The sequence below is a fragment of the Scatophagus argus genome, chromosome 4 (assembly GCF_020382885.2).
Source record: "Scatophagus argus isolate fScaArg1 chromosome 4, fScaArg1.pri, whole genome shotgun sequence".
Lineage (NCBI taxonomy): Eukaryota > Metazoa > Chordata > Actinopteri > Scatophagidae > Scatophagus > Scatophagus argus.
The window spans coordinates 27,544,232-27,560,344 of NC_058496.1; the positions used below are offsets into that span (position 1 = coordinate 27,544,232).

Below are 16,113 nucleotides of genomic sequence, written 5' to 3' on the forward strand. Positions count from 1 at the left end.
GAGGGGTATATATTTGTTCTCCACCAGTCAGTTTTTTCAGAACTGATGAAGCTGCTTGAATGAGCAGCGAAACGTCTTCAAGCCTATCTTCAAGTCCAGACGTCTTGCTTTAACTCTTTTGAGTAATGACTAATTACATTTAAGTATTCCATTAAATCAATATGCGCTTACAGCATGTGCATTCCCTGGCAGTGTCAAAGGGAAAAACAAAAAGGAAATATAAAAAATAATTCAAAGTGGTACTTTGACATCTTGAGCATTACAAGAATTTAATCACCTTCTGGTACATGAGAGACAGGGCTTGGCTTCACAAAATGAAAAGCCCTGATATTAGGTTCTACATATTATCAAGGTCAGTGTGCTGCACTTTTCTGCACATGCAGTCTGCAGTATGCTCTGGGCCCTAGCTCACTGCAAACAAAAAACAAATCTATCCTTTTTTTGAAGGAAGCTTTATCATTTATATTTGTATGATAGCCAAGCTGTGAACATGAACTTACACATTGAGTGAACAACAATATGAAGCCAGTGCCTCATTTTTATTAATCAATACAAACATTGCTTAATTGATGCAACCTGCCCATAAATTGTAATGATCAACCACATAGTCTTCAACACATACCTTTACTACAACAGTTCAAAAACGAGTTCCACACAAAACCAGGCAACACCAGATGTATACAACTACAAAATAAAGTCCATAAGTCCATTAGAAAGCAATTGTGGGGTTTTACAAAACTATTTAGCCATGTTCAATTGGTTCAACAGATGACATGAAAGGAATGCTTATGTTCTCTTAATGGCATCATCAATTTCTGAGATCTGATCCTTCAGTTGATTCCATTGTTCAGGATTCAGAGAGATACCTACAAGAAATTTAAGACAGCGCATCAACCTGTGTCTTACACCAGAAAAAGAAACCATTAAAAACATCAAACAAATCTGTAGTTGCTGTAGGTGCTGTAGTTTTTCAGAGATATATACACATCACTGACAATTATTCAAAGGTTGACATTATTTGAATGTTCAAGATATATATAACAAGATATTCAACAACTCTTTGATGACAAAAAGGGAAGAAATGTCTTGAGCATAAAAAAGTTTTTTTTTTCTTTTTTGATGTTATTAACAATCTGCACAAAGTACTGGTAAATGTGAATACAAACCAACACGTGTAATTATGCTAAAATCTCTGTAACCTTGGGTTTAAAACCTGATCGTAATTCTGCTTATTTTTTAATTTACTTATTTATTTGTAGCTTTGGTGCTTTCAATACTAACAAATATGGGTATCTCATTGTTTTAGTCACATATTATCAACAACCTGGACAACCTAAATTCAAACACATCTTCAACTACACAGGGCTTACTGATGTGTTTACCTTTTTTTCCTGGCTTCATCTCCCCATCTTGGTTCATCCAGTACTCTCTGATGTCAATCAGAACTTTACCTTTAAAGTCCCTGACACTGACATATCTCATTTTTCCAATCTGTAAAAAGCAAATGAACTGTCAATTGTCTTGACTTCTCCACAACACATTTGTGAGATAAATACCTTTACGCCTTTTACACTACCATCAAGCAAGTAATGAAAAATATGAACACACAAAAAATGAAGGCACATTATTGAAGGTGTTAACTTAAAATGTTCTAAAAGACAGACATTATGCAGTGCATATTGTACATATATGTGAGATTGTGTAATAGTAAAATTGCAACTGAATTAAAACATTTTTATGGTCCATTCAATTAAACTTGATGAGTTTGAATTTTATGTACTCATAAATTTTCACGTTAAAACAGATCTTTTGCATAAAACCTTGTTAAAATTAGAAACAGATGCAGTGGCAAGAAAGTGAACGCTATTTTCTGTACAGTTTATTTTTTTCTTAGCAGCTGAGACTACATTACAGCTATGATACCCACCTGGAACATGTTGTCATCACCATTACTGTTGCCCCGGGATGAGCTACCTGGTTTGGAACTTTCTCCACTCTTTGGTTTCTTGGTTCGTTTCTCTGGTGCATTTGACCTCTTTCTTTTTGCCTAAAAAAAATGTCCCTAATCATATCTTCACCATAGTTGGTAAACAACACAGGATTTGTAGTCCAGATACACAAAGAATAGAGTAAAACACAGCCAGTATCACAAGATAGGCAGAGAATTATATGAAAAAGAAAGGCAGGAGCACATTGTCCAACTGTGATTACGCAAAGATTTGATTTACAAAACTTAGTTATGAAGTATCAGCATCAATAAATTCATAGCTATACCGATGGCAATACATATATTAAGGGCAAAGTAAATAAATAAGTTAGTATTAAAACACAAACCTTGGTCTCTTCACTGTCAGAGTCACTTCCAGATGTGGAAGACAGAACTTCCTTAGACTTGGGCATTCTGCTAAGACAAGGATCAAGTATCAGCCCTTTATTTCACTACTAACCTGAACTTTAGAAATCTTTTAAAACTAAATCACAGAGACATACACATTAACAGGTTTATTCTAGACTCTCCCTGCAGAGACGTCCAGTCTGCACAAACCTGTAACTTAAACAGAATACATGACAAAATGCTAGTGTGCACACAACAAATGTGATCATTAAAGGATTATTTATCTATCCACACCATGAGGAGATCTCTTTACAGCCATTATGGAAAAGAGGAATGATTACAGTGAGGAATTGCTCAAATGCTCAAATAATCAAATATGGGCATGCAAGTACTGTAAACATAACGTAAACATGGAAAAAATCTAATTTGGACAGAATGGTAGGTAGGTAATATTTGCAATGTGTTTCAACAATGAAATCTATTCCTCTGTAGAGTTATAGTCAATACCAAATTAGAAGTGCACGTACTGTAACAGTCAACAATACACCGTGGGAAAGCATCGAACTGTTGTTATCAACTGGCTTAACAGTCATTCATTATAATTAATAACTACACGATTTATGATTTCAGATGGCCTCCCTATTATGCTGTTAAATGAAGGGTGTGTGAGTAAGTGGGTCACAATAATTAAAAAACAATATAATGACCTTGTGGGGTCTTTGTTTCTTACTTCATGGTTGTAGTAGGTAGAATGCTGGCATCCTGTAGTAACCGTACAGTAATAATAGCTTGTCACAATGGTAATCATTTTAGAGGAACAACTACTTGAAAAATGTCAAAAGTTATGTGGCTACAACAGCTACATTAAAAATATGGCACCGAAAACAAATCCCGAACTGAAAAAAGAAATGTTAGCACTTATGTATTGGACAATACAAACCAACAAATTGAACAGACAAAGGCTCCACTGAAAAGTAAAGACATGAAAAATTATTTTAACTTTTTTATTGTATTTTTCATGTTTTACTCAATGACAATCTTACTGCTTTTTTATTTTTGTCTGTCATTTTTCATGTTTTTTTATTGATGTCAGTTTATTTACTTTCCTGTCACCACTTTGTCATGGAAAGGAGAAGCAAGGTCGGTGTGATTTATATTTCAGCATATTCTAGTGAAACATCATTCCTCCACACTGGAGCCTCTGAGCAAACACCTAGCATGCAGTTATGGCTTCCAAGAAATCATCTGAAACTCCATAACAGCATATACTCTATGTTTAGTCTGTTTCTTTCTGCTGTGTTTTTTTAACATAAAATTGGGTTGTATTAAAGTTAACTTTCAACTGATGTTTGGCAGAGGTCTAACCTTCACTAATGTTAGCTGTCATAGCAAATGATGACACAACGTTCAAATTGAAAACCAGTGACGCTGAAAGAACTAGAATAGGCAGGTGCATGCCTCCATGCACAAGTCAAGTTGCAATTTACATGCATGCTTGTCCTGCTGGATGTACCACAAACTCAGATTAATGGGTTAGTGAGGTATACTGAAAGTTGAGGATTTCAATATCACAAAGGTGGCTCTCATTTAACCTAGTTAGATAACCATAGTAACTTATGATGCACTCCTATCCGGGTCTGAAGGTTATGTTCAGAGTTTCAAATTAAAATGTATAAACAGCAATGTGGAAAATCAATTTCCTGTTTGCTTCAAGTAATATTAACACTTCATATAACATATCATGCATAACGAAGACACAGCAAGTATATACCTCTTTGGATTGGGCCTATGTTTTCATGCTTTTTTTCCAGAATTTTTGCCAATGTCTGTTTTATACTTCCGATAGTCCAAAAACTAAAGCAACTTCCATGTATCCTTCATTATAGGATAGTGGCAGACTAAATACAATTCTTCAGTATTGTTCAAATGTGGTGTACTTAGTCTAAAGTTTAAGAGCTCTACAACGAGCCGGCGTCATGTTAAAAACACACAGAATATTAACAATGCACTGAGTGAGCAAAAATCAAGAGATTAGATTATGAATTTACGCCATCAGCATTTTTTCTGCCAACATTCCTCTTCCGTTACTTGCACAATAGTGTTGCTTTTTGCTGTCATTTTTTTTTATATTCTTCATTCTGTTTATTATAATAACCTGTTCTTTTTGAATGAAACGGGTATCATGTGATTGGTCTTTTTTGTGCAGAAGAAGAGTCAAATGATGGACCAAATGCCCCTACATGGGAATACAGGAAAACTTGGTTACCAAATGAAGTTAATAACCAGTGTCACGATACTTGTTAACTATGACTGGAATTTATGGTTTTGTCGAACCAACTCACACAAAGAAAACCTAACAATGCCGAACTTGTTTTGCAGTGTATCCCTCATACTCATAATATACAGTACATTGTGAATGATAGGGAGCTTGAACACATGATGCAAGAAGAATAACCTGAAACAAAATATAATCAAAACCAATGAGCTTGTAGGAGACTGCAATGCTTCAAATATAGATGTTGCTGCAAAAAAACTACAAATTCTAAAACATGGATATTTCACACATATCTTCAACCCGACAGCACAGATCTATACAATCCGTACAGATTCAAGGTGGACTTCCAAGACCACCATCACCAATACAGTATGTGACCAAATATGGAATATGATAAAAGTCTCCCCCTCTACAGAATAATGGTGTTGAATAATAGCCAGAAAAGTGTTGATGTCAGAACACTGTGATGTCACAGCGAAGCTTACTATCGACCTTTTGAATATACAAAACAAATTTTAAGCCATGTTTTTGACCACCGAGATCTAATCACTTTCTTTCAGTCCAATTGGACATTTATGCAAAATTTTAAGAAATTTCCTCTAGACGTTACAATGATTTGCCCTCAGGAAAATGGGACGGAGGGACGGACAGACAGACAGACAGACAGGCAGATGGCCAACCCGAAAACACAATACGTTCTAGCCCTGGCTATCGCCATCATAGAGGCATAAAAACTGAATGTATAAAAACTTGGCACTGAGTTACTTTTCCAGTTCCATAAAAGGCTTCTTAAAAACAAAAAAACAAACAATATCTAATCTCAAAAGCACGGAATCTCTGTCTTTATGTCTTCAGAGAATTTCAACCTTTTATATAATGTACTTCGTCCCTGATGGGTGCATTGTAGGGAGCCCAATGAACTGCAGAGTCGCATTTGGTGCAAGGGATTTTTAATAAGTTCTGTGTCATTTTATTTTTCTTAATTCTATTATGTGCAGTTTACAGAAGAAAAAGATTGACAAAAAGATTTTTCATTTTGTTTAAAGTGTCTCTTTGAGCCGAGCAAATTAAATACAATTATTTATTTCTTCAACATTTTAATAGTGTTTTTATTCTGCCACTAATGACAACTACATAACGAAGTAAAGTAACAAAATTTTAATCAGATAACATTGCTTTCAACTATTAGTGAACAGTTCCCAACTGGATGGCCCTAATAGAAGGAGAACAATAAATATACTTCTGTGGACCACAGCAGCAGCAAAATGTGTTTTTTTAGCCATGTGAATGTTGCTCTCTCTAAAGCTGCCACACTGTAATATATAATAATATATAATTTTTTTAATGTTTTACCACCACCAGATATTATCATCATTATTGTTATTAATAGCATACCACAACAGTGACGAGGAAAATTAGATCAGGATTAAATGACTGAATAATAACATATTATCAAGGTAAGATTTTTAAATGTATATTTAGGATATCCTGGAGACTATATTAATCAAGTGATGAAAAATAAATTTTGGAATAATCCATTAATTAGGCATTAAATTAACATACACACTGAAAAGTTCAATTATTAATCAATAGTAAGTAATCGATAAGTGATCAATTTATGCCCAGAACGATGCAGAGCGGGAATTAATGCAAAGGCGCTGGTTATACCTAATGTGGGATCTGCTGCTTCCGGGTTGTAATGTTAATGTTTTACAAAGTGTCGAGTGTGAAGTATTTCGAATAAGCAGTTCTCCAGAAAGCTGCATACAGCAAAACCACAGGCCAAGCAATTGGCCTGTTAGGTACAAACATATTTGGAACGCTGACTGTACTACAATTCAAACAAAGTCATTAGACCTTATATAAGCATGGAAACTAAGTCGTAAACTGGGACCCGGTTAAAGAATTTTTTTATAGTGCAATAGATAGAGTAGATTTGCATTCATATGATGAATATTTCGGATTGTGTAAATAAGGTTACCCCCACGGTGCCAATGTTTTTGGACGACCTCGTAAGATTAGCAAGAGAAGAGACCATGGTGTGAGAGTTACGCGGCCTTAATTAATATGCGTTTTTAAGCTTAAGAATTGGGTGATATTTAAAAACACGTTCGCATTTGCCACTGTGCTCCCTTCATTTGTTTGCTGGTAATGTGCCTTGGCGTTTTAGCGCTTCACACTCTATGACGCGGATTCTTTTCGACTTGGGGCTTAAGTTTCAACTTCAAATACATTTCATCTAGTTAACCACTTTACTAAAACATGAAGGTGACGACACGTGACACATGACTGATGGGTTACCCTGTTATGATAAGGACTGTGCTAGCTAGTTAAGTTAAATGCTAGCGCTGTCTGGTTTAGTATAGCCACAGTAGCTAACGTTAGCGACGCTGAAACCTGTGCGTTGGTCCGATTAACCCCGTTTGGCCAGTTAATTGTAATACAATAGCTGTTCAGTTAAACACCGACCGATCTTCTATTGAATCAAAAAACAAATATGTTTTGGTATTTTCTCTTGGAACAGTTCAGGCTTACATGAAATGATGTTGCAGGGCAGCTCTCTTGACAGGAAGCGGAAAAGTGACGGACTTTCCGGTTCGACTTCTGCTCGCCTGCCTAGAAATCAATAGGCTCGTTCAAGATGAACTGCGCCCCAGCTGGAAGGCGAATGAGAGCAGGCGGCAGCAGCAGTGGGCAGAGACAAACAGCTACCGTCAAGTGAGACATTTTCCATTAGCCTTCAATCTAAAGGAAGTCACAGAAGCACCCTCCCACACACTGTACAAGTAGGGTGTACAAGATTGCAGTAAACGTTCACAGAGAGATTCCAGAATTATTACATTCTCTTGGTTATGGGACAAAATAACATGTGCTAGGGGACAAAGAAAATGCAAATCTAAAGCTAAGAAATTGTACATTTGTATTCGCATTCGTAAATATCATAGAAGGTACATAAAGTTACTGTCTTAATGGTTTGTCTAATGGTATTTCCCCCACTTAAACATTGTTTTCACAAATCCTAGTAAAAGTAATGTGAATTTACTGAAATAATGTGATATAGTTAAAACCAACAATCATAACTGAGTAGCACATTAAATGATTGAAAGCACAGGGTGGCCATCTGACAGGTGGATAAATAATAACTACAATAAATACTTCTTAGATATAAGCACTTCAAGACACTGTAAATACAGGCAATAAATGCAGCCTGTGCTTTGATCAGTTATCTAACCTTTTATCCATATAGGAGGTGGTAGTAAATTTATGTTCATCTATCTCACACATAAAACAACCACTAAAATGTTTTTGATCTGCAGAATTAAATTTACAGGGTTAACTAATGTTGAGAGTGCACTACTTTTGGAGTTCATATATAAGAAGTGAATGCATTTAGAACATGCAGGTAATCACAGGAAATACATGTCACAGGACCCATCCACCTTTCTGTCCTACTAGTTTGGGAAAAAAAGTTTTAGAAGAGCTGTAGAGCAAAGAAGGCGTGCCTGAACAACCATCCATCCATCCATTTTCTATACCGCTTATCCGTCAGGGTCGCGGGGGGGCTGGAGCCTATCCCAGCTGACTACGGGCGAGAGGCGGGGTACACCCTGGACTGGTCGCCAGCCAATCGCAGGGCCAACACACAAAGACAAACAACCACACACTCTCACACTCACACCTAGGGGCAATTTAGAGTAGCCAATTAACCTAATGTGCATGTTTTTGGTATTGTGGGAGGAAGCCGGAGTACCCGGAGAAAACCCACGCAGGCACAGGGAGAACATGCAAACTCCACATAGAAGGGCCCAGACCGGGATTCGAACCTGGAACCCTCTTGCTATGAGGCGACAGTGCTAACCACTGCACCACCGTGCCGCCCGCCTGAACAACCAATCATAATCCAACCTATAAAGTTTACAACAGCTTTTAGAATGAGAGGTGTGTTGACTGACCTCCCATGGACTCCATCTTTTAATCAGATTAAACAGATTTGGGGATGAACCAGCATAGCTCAAGTCCAAGGGAGGAAGCTGTTGCGCTCTGCCGTCCAGCCTATTCCAGTCAACTGAATGAAAGAGACCAAAGTAAAATCAATTACAAAAAACATATGTACTACACATACATGGATATGTAACCAATAATGTGATGGACTGGCTTTGGTTCATTTTTATCTGCACACAACAGTCATGCTGCACTTGCGTTTTTTTTGTGTGTGTGCTTGTGTTTTACATGTATGAGGCAGGCAAGATAAACATCATGGTCTATCTTGCATCATGAGATTGATGCACTGTATAATTAATAATTCATAAATCCTTTAGAACAACATAAAGTTGACAACAATCTCAAGCACACTGCCAATGCAGTGAAATCATATTGTGGGAGAAAAACAGCTGCTAAAACATTAACATTCATGGACTGTTATTATAGACGCAGTATGGGATCACCTGGACAGAAAAAAGAACTCTAAAAAAGAACTCTGGGAAGTCCTGAAAGAAACCTGGTACAGTATATACCAGAAGAGTACATGAGAAAATTTCATGACAGTCTCCCCAAAAGAGTTCAAGATGTGCTCAGTGCTAAGAGAGGTCTTACAAAATACTGACTTTTGACTGTAGAAGCCATTTTGTTCTGAAAATTATGTTTTTGTTTTTTTTTTTCAATTTTGTGTATGTATTCTCTCAGCATTTGTTATAATAGGTGGTACAAAACCAAAACATTTTAAAAAATAAATGTAACTGCTTTAACTCTAAAGAGATTATTAAGGACTCACTTAGTATTTTGGGGTTTTAGGTTTTTTACTCCCTGGGTTTTCTTTTGCACCTTGTTTTTCTCCTGTCCTGTTTGTTTTTCTCTCTGTCCTCTCTGTGGGTATGTGTGAGCAGAGCTGGACGGAGCTGACCTACATTCTCCTGACCTACTCACCTGCACAGTTGCTACTCACCTTTTTCATTCACTTCCACCCTCTACCAGCTACATTTAAATTTAAAGACCAGCTAATTCCACTCTTGGCCAGATTAGCCAGTCACCACAGTGTTTTGTTTTTTTAAAAAAAAAAACTCCTGCCTCCATGGCCCGCTCAACTCTGCCCCTCCCCTGTCTTTTGTGGATCCTGTGGTATAATTTCAATGTGAGTTGTGATGAGCTAAAGTTATAGTATGCACTGCAATATGATAGCATGAAGTAGTCATGTTATGTTTCCATTAAGAATGAAAGAAAAGCAAGATACAGCTGTATTAAAAGGATACAACTGGTTAAGGGCCTGTAAGCTATAGAAGGTAAAAACTGTAATTGTGAAACTGTTTATGGTAGTGAAACACTGTCTATGGTAGCTATACACTGTCAATGTAATCTCATTGTAACTGCTGTAAACCTGAAAAAGAGCATTTGTTGTAATCCGGCATAAAACAATTATTTTTAAAAAATAGCACAGGAAAAGGCTTGGAGATAATGGTGTCTGCTACCAGCCGAAACTTAGGCCAAAAACTGGAAGGCAGCCCAGAGAGGCACATGAAGACTGTGTACCGAAGCTACTGGTGTAACCTGCACACAGAAGCGCAGCCCAGAGAAGCACATGAAAAACATAACGGTGCACTCTGCACACAGAAGCCGTGCAAGACATACCGGTGTAACCTGTGCACAGAAGCACATGAAAAAATAATAAATAAACAGGTGTAAAATGAGGTCAGTGGGAAGTCCCCAGAAAACCTAATGGTGTAAAAGACACCACCCAATTCAGGACAAAAAAAGAAACCTATAAAGGGATAGACAATAAGGCGTGGAAAGGTCCAGACCTTAAGGTATATAATGTGAAGCCACCAGTCATTCTAAGAGAGACCCTTCATGTGTACCTAGTGTGCTTTGTGAACGGTTTTTCCCTTTTTTGCCGGCATTAAAGTCTTTGCTGCTCAGAATCCTGTCTCCTGTTGATGATTCTTCTGGACATCGAGGGAAGATTTTCCAGAACAATTGGACACAGCTAAAACTTAGAAATTACGGTGGTGTGGCTTTGAGTCTCTGCTCTGAGCCTACACGACAATCCTTTGGAGTTTTTCTCTTCGTTTTCCCCCTGAGAAACCCCTGTCTTTGACCACTTAGCACTTACTTGCGGCACTCATGAGGACACTACAGAACGCTTTGTTTCCTGAGTTATTAGAGTAGCTATGACTGATTTTCTTTTTTCTTAGTTTTGTTTAAATAAACCTATTTCTTGAGTTTACCTTTGAACTGAGTGTGTCACCTTTGGGCTCCAAATTTTGGTATTCTTAACAGAACAATCTGGCCACTCATGGACCCTACAGATACTTCTTTAGAATGTGATCAGTGGCACCATGCACACTCAACACACTCAAGAGCACAGTGATTGGACATCAAATGTCACAGTCTATTCTGCAAAATAATCAGATGGTTTCTTCACAGATATCTGAACTCACCCATCAAGTTTTTCTCTTTGCCAGTGTGTGGCTAGTTCTACATCCGTTTCACCTGCTCTGGTTATGTCTTCCACAATTTGGGTAACCACTCATTCCACGCCTCGCTGACCCACAGCCATACACTGGAGAACTAGACCGCTGACAAGGATTTTTACCACACTGTTCTGTAGTCTTCAAGCAGAAGCCTCTTATCTTGCCATCTGACCAATCTAAAGTTAACTACATTTTGGGTTTACTAAGAGGCTAATTTTTTATAGAAGTTTCATTTGAGATTACAGTAAGGTTGCTACACCTGTAACCACGCTTACTAATTGTTGGCAGTGAAGTTGGCTCTAGAGGAGACACTGGTTAGAACAGACAGAGCTTCTGTTTGTTGTTTGGATGGACCACAGAAACCGAGCATACATTCAGTCCGCTAAACATCTGGGCCCGTATTCCTAAAGATTTTTAGTGCAAAGAGTTGCTCCTAGTGGTCAAATTCTAAGAAAATTCTTAGAATCTTGGTGTTTTCTTAGAACTTCTCCTAAAAATTAAGAGTAGATCCTAAAGATAAAAGCTATTCCAAAAGAATCCTAGCTCCTAAGAGTGCTCCTAAGGTGAGATCTGTTAGGAGCAGGGTGTCATGCCTGGTGTTTTTTGCTTATGCTTTGTCTTTTGATTTCTGTCTATGTGCCATGTTCCATGTTTGTCTTGTGCTTCCATGTATTATGTTCAAGGTTTTTGTCATGTCCTGTTTTATTTTGAAAGTGTCTCTTCCCCTGTGTGTCCTGTTTTCATGTAGCTTTGCTTTAGTTTTCCTGATTGGTTTTTCCCTCCTGATGTGTGTCACCTGTGTCTCGTTGTGATGTCTATTTAGTCCTTGTCTTCCCAGTCACCATGGTCAGAGCGTATGTGTTCTCCCCCCCCCCCCCCAAGTTGAGATGTTGATAGTTGAAAGTACAAAAGCATGCAATTAATGAAAGCAAATTAATATAACCATCACTGTGTGAATATGTGGGCATTCAGTAGGATTATTTTATAGTACAGTTTACTATTCATTTAACATGTATTTTCTTTTATGTGATATGTTATTTACAATTACACAGTCTTCATAAGATTAGATTCAATGATTAAGTTTATCAATTTGAGGGTCCTTCCTTTGACTATTATCACCAAAAGTAAGTTTTTTATCCAGCTTTTAGGATCAACCAATCACAGCTTTGAAAATGATGACTCATACCTGGCAACGGGGTCAACCACACCTCCTCACTAAGATAGGAGTTTCTGTCCATTCCTTGCTCAGCTCTCTGAGAATGTTCTGGAATCACTCCTAAGCTAAGACTCCTTGCTGGGAATTTTTAGGCTAAGTTAGGAGCTCTCTGAGAGGATTCTCAGAATCTTTAGGAATACGGGCCCAGGTCTAGACCATACCCTTTTATGGAATTTTGTAGTACAGAGAACCCAACATTCCCCCATGAGCAAGTGGCAAGGAAAAACTGCCTTTTAGAAGGCAGAAGCCTTGGAGCAGACCCCGACTCTAGGTGGGTGGCCATCTGCCTTGCCCGATTGGGTTGGGGGGGGGGGTAGGAGCAGAGAAATAGTGATGCATAGCAACAGCAATTTTTTCCTCTCAGGTTTTTGTGCATTTTGCTTTAATATGCGAACCTCATTATCATATCCTCGTAGTCTTGTGTCTCTCCCTCCCTTTCTCTCTCTCTTTCTATATATATATCTTTCTGCAGGTATCTCTCCATCCAGATCTTCATGTTGAACTGCAGCCAGCTCTATGACCAACCCAATGTCTACTGTTGACATCTGCCTGTCATTCTTCTGTGCACCGACTATCGGCGGGGTGGTTCTCCCTTGCGGGCTGAAATTGAACTGAATAGAATTGATAGGATAGTGATTTTCAACAGCACATAATTATTAGTCTAATTAGACTAATTAACATTAGTCGATGTGAGGGTTGAAGGGCAGAGGATGTTGCTGATGTTATGTTAAGCCCTTTGAGACAAACTGCTTGTAAAAATGGGCTATACAAATAAAGTTGTCTTGTCTTGTCTTGTCTTGTCTTGTCTTGTCATACCATGGCATTGGTCCCTTTTGCTTTATGTGTTTCTTTTTTAGCAGGGCAATAGAGTCGCTTGTTATCCTCAGTGAGCTTGCAGCACTGTCCACAAAATGGTTGATTTGAGACTACAACTGGTATCAGACTTTTTAGTATTTTTATATATATATATATATATATATATATATATATATAAATGTGACTTAATGTAATGGCTATTTCCATGCCAAAAACAGACATACCGAAAAACTTTCATTTCATGTATTGATCCAACAACGGGCCAGGGCGGTACATGAAATGTGAAATTTGAAACTCTCAAAAACCATGGCTACAGTTTGAAGTGGGCCAGGAGAGTGGTACACTGCAACAACAAAAATTGGTTGTACTGTTTTCCAGGTTGGTTGTGAAAGACTAAGAATAAGGCTCTCATGAATGATAGTTGAACTTAGGTTTTGGATTGAATGATAATCTTGGGTCAAAAATGGCTGCAACTCCACCTTTTCGGCCAGTGTCTCGAGGAATGTGAGTATTAGTAGGAGTGGGGGGAGTGGATTAATTTAGGATGATATATTCTTCTGCCTGAAGCCATGTTTCGGTTAGACAGAAGAAATCTATATTATAATCTAATTTTAATTCATTTACCAGTACACCTTTAGATGATAGAGATCTAATGTTTAACAGTCCACATTTAATTCTCCTATTTGTTGTAGCTGCGGAGGTTTATCTTTATTAGATTTTTTATATTACCTCTCTTTTTGTATTTGATTCAATTAATTTTGGTGGTCAGGGGGCATACACAGTCTGGGATTTTGGGTAGGTAACTGTTCTAATGGAACTGCAGATAGGTGTGTTGGATGGCAGCTCTGTCTCTTGGTCTCAGCTCTGGGTTGTCATGGTTTTGGTTTAATAAGAAACTCAAATTTCTAGATATGAGAGCTGCTCCATCCAAAGTGGGATGAATGCTGTCTCTCCTAAGGAGACCAGGGGTCCGTTTCATGAAGCAGGTTCAACAAACTCTGAGTATGTATGTTAACTCTGAGTTGACAAACCCTGAGATGAAAAACTCAGAGTTTCCTGTTTCAACAAAGCGGATTCGCATTAGTTTTGTCGACTCTGAGTATGTTAACTCTGAGTATGTTGAGGCAAGCTCGTGCACCGCGACTCTACAAAAAGCCCTCATCAATGGAGCCCCAATTCACTGATTCACCACGGAGGCCAGAGGGGAAAGAAAGTGCTCAGCATATTTTTCACCGCTGGAGCTGGAAATTTTGATGGAGGCGTACGGTGAATATCGGTATGTAATCCGGAAAAAAGTAACACCTGCGGCAAAAGGAAAGCGAAAATGCGTGGGGAAAAAATCACTGCTCGAGTCAAGTTTTGTGTTTAATCACTCATAAAATATTGCATGTAAAATATGGTATTGACCCTCTGTTCATGTAGGTGCAACCCAGGGGATGAAAAACGGGTGAAATAAAAAAATATAATTCAGTCAGGTGAGGCTGAAACATAACATGCCTGGTTGTATCTCAGTTTGCTAACATTTGACATGTCAAACTATTTAAATGTATTTAAATGATTTAATACTGGACAACTCTTTCATCCCCGCATGATGTTTTCACACATTCTGTTCTCTGTAATGTTTCATTAATTAATGTGGTGAAGTTAACATTTGACTCCTGTCTAGCCAACAGAAAGAGGGTAGACTCCAGACTCCAGTCTGTTGTATGTAACTCAACACACCAAAACTCATAACCAATAGTGGTGTAAAGTTCACAGAATAAAATGCTTGTCTTCAAAGGATAATGAAGATGAAGACACTGTGTCTGCTGTCACAGAGAGGCCTACAGAGGTATCATATTAGATCAGCTTTACATGTACATGTGACATTCTTGTATGGATTTATATTGACATGGAAGCTGACATTGTTATCCTTTGTTAACAGAGCGTAACTGGACAGCATGAAGAGGGTCCATCAAACTCTGCAGCACCAATGAACACAGTGAGAGTTTCAGTAAACAAAACAGTTTAATTCTGTACAATTGTACATGTAGAATAATATATAACAGATAAGGAAATGGTGCACTTGGACCGACAGATCCAAAAGGCAGATCTGGAAATCGAGATACTTAAATACAACTTAGAGGTGGGTGTGCAGTCACAGGTAAATTTAATTTATTATTGGAACAATATGAAAAACTAACAGAAAAATGTTCTCTTTGTCTCTCTCTGTCTGTAGGATATAAGGAAGACTAAATAAAATCAATGTGTGACAGTGTGGTCGTGCTTTTATTGATTTAACCTGGAAAATGATTATTGCATATGAGATCTGTGATTGCTCTTCCATCCTGGTTTTCTGGGAGGTGGATGGAGTCTTCCTCATGGTCTTCTGTTTGTAGGGCAGGGTGTTGCTCTCCTCTAATAGTCGCAATATTATGGAGAATAACACATGCCACACTTATGTCACAGGCTCTCTCAGGGGTTACTCTGAGATGACGTAAGCCCTGGAAACAGGCTTTCAACAGGCCTACAGTCATCTCAGCCCTGGCTCTTGTCCTGCAAGTGCTGCTGGGGGCCTGGTTGAGGGTCTGGGTAAGGAGTTATGAGTGTGGGTTAGCAGGGGTAACTCCTGTCACCCAGAAGGAAGCCTTCAATCTCTCCTGCAAGTAAAGTCACATTTATTTAGTACAGATATTTTTCAAAGATCTTTTCATTAGACAAAGATCTTTACAGTGACAAACAGCCACCAGTGCAGTGTTTCAGACCACTTACCACAGTCCAGTCTGTTGCTCAGAGTAGACCCTCGATATATACAGGAGTCATGCTCACACCCAGGCCACTTGGCTTCCACATTTGTGATGATGTGAGCTGCATCACAAATGATTTTAACAGTACAGAAAATGAGACTTCCTGTTCACATAATATTCATTTTGTGAAGGAGCAGTGATAGGAATGTGAGTGCCATCAATGCAGCCAGTCACATTGGGAAATCCTAAAAGACATTCAAATCTTTGCTCCCAGAGGTCAC

The 16,113-nt window shown here is 38.2% G+C and overlaps 1 protein-coding gene across 4 annotated transcripts; it reads right to left on the minus strand.

Moving 5' to 3' along the window:
* Positions 1–508: 508 nt before the first annotated feature.
* sub1b (SUB1 regulator of transcription b) lies at positions 509–7,301 on the minus strand. 4 transcript variants are annotated; one of them, XM_046386108.1, is made up of 6 exons: positions 7,146–7,300; positions 3,043–3,097; positions 2,335–2,401; positions 1,928–2,047; positions 1,383–1,491; positions 509–866 (listed from the first exon to the last, which is right to left on the minus strand). In XM_046386108.1, exons 3-6 carry the CDS (start codon positions 2,398–2,400, stop codon positions 787–789), a joined length of 375 nt encoding a protein of 124 aa, XP_046242064.1. In that variant the 5' UTR covers position 2,401; positions 3,043–3,097; positions 7,146–7,300; the 3' UTR covers positions 509–786. The 4 variants fall into 4 exon arrangements, with proteins under 4 accessions (XP_046242064.1, XP_046242066.1, XP_046242063.1 ...); XM_046386110.1 differs by lacking the exon at positions 3,043–3,097 and having other exon boundaries at positions 2,335–2,404; positions 7,146–7,301; XM_046386107.1 differs by lacking the exon at positions 3,043–3,097 and having other exon boundaries at positions 7,146–7,292.
* Between the last annotated feature and the right edge of the window lie 8,812 nt (positions 7,302–16,113).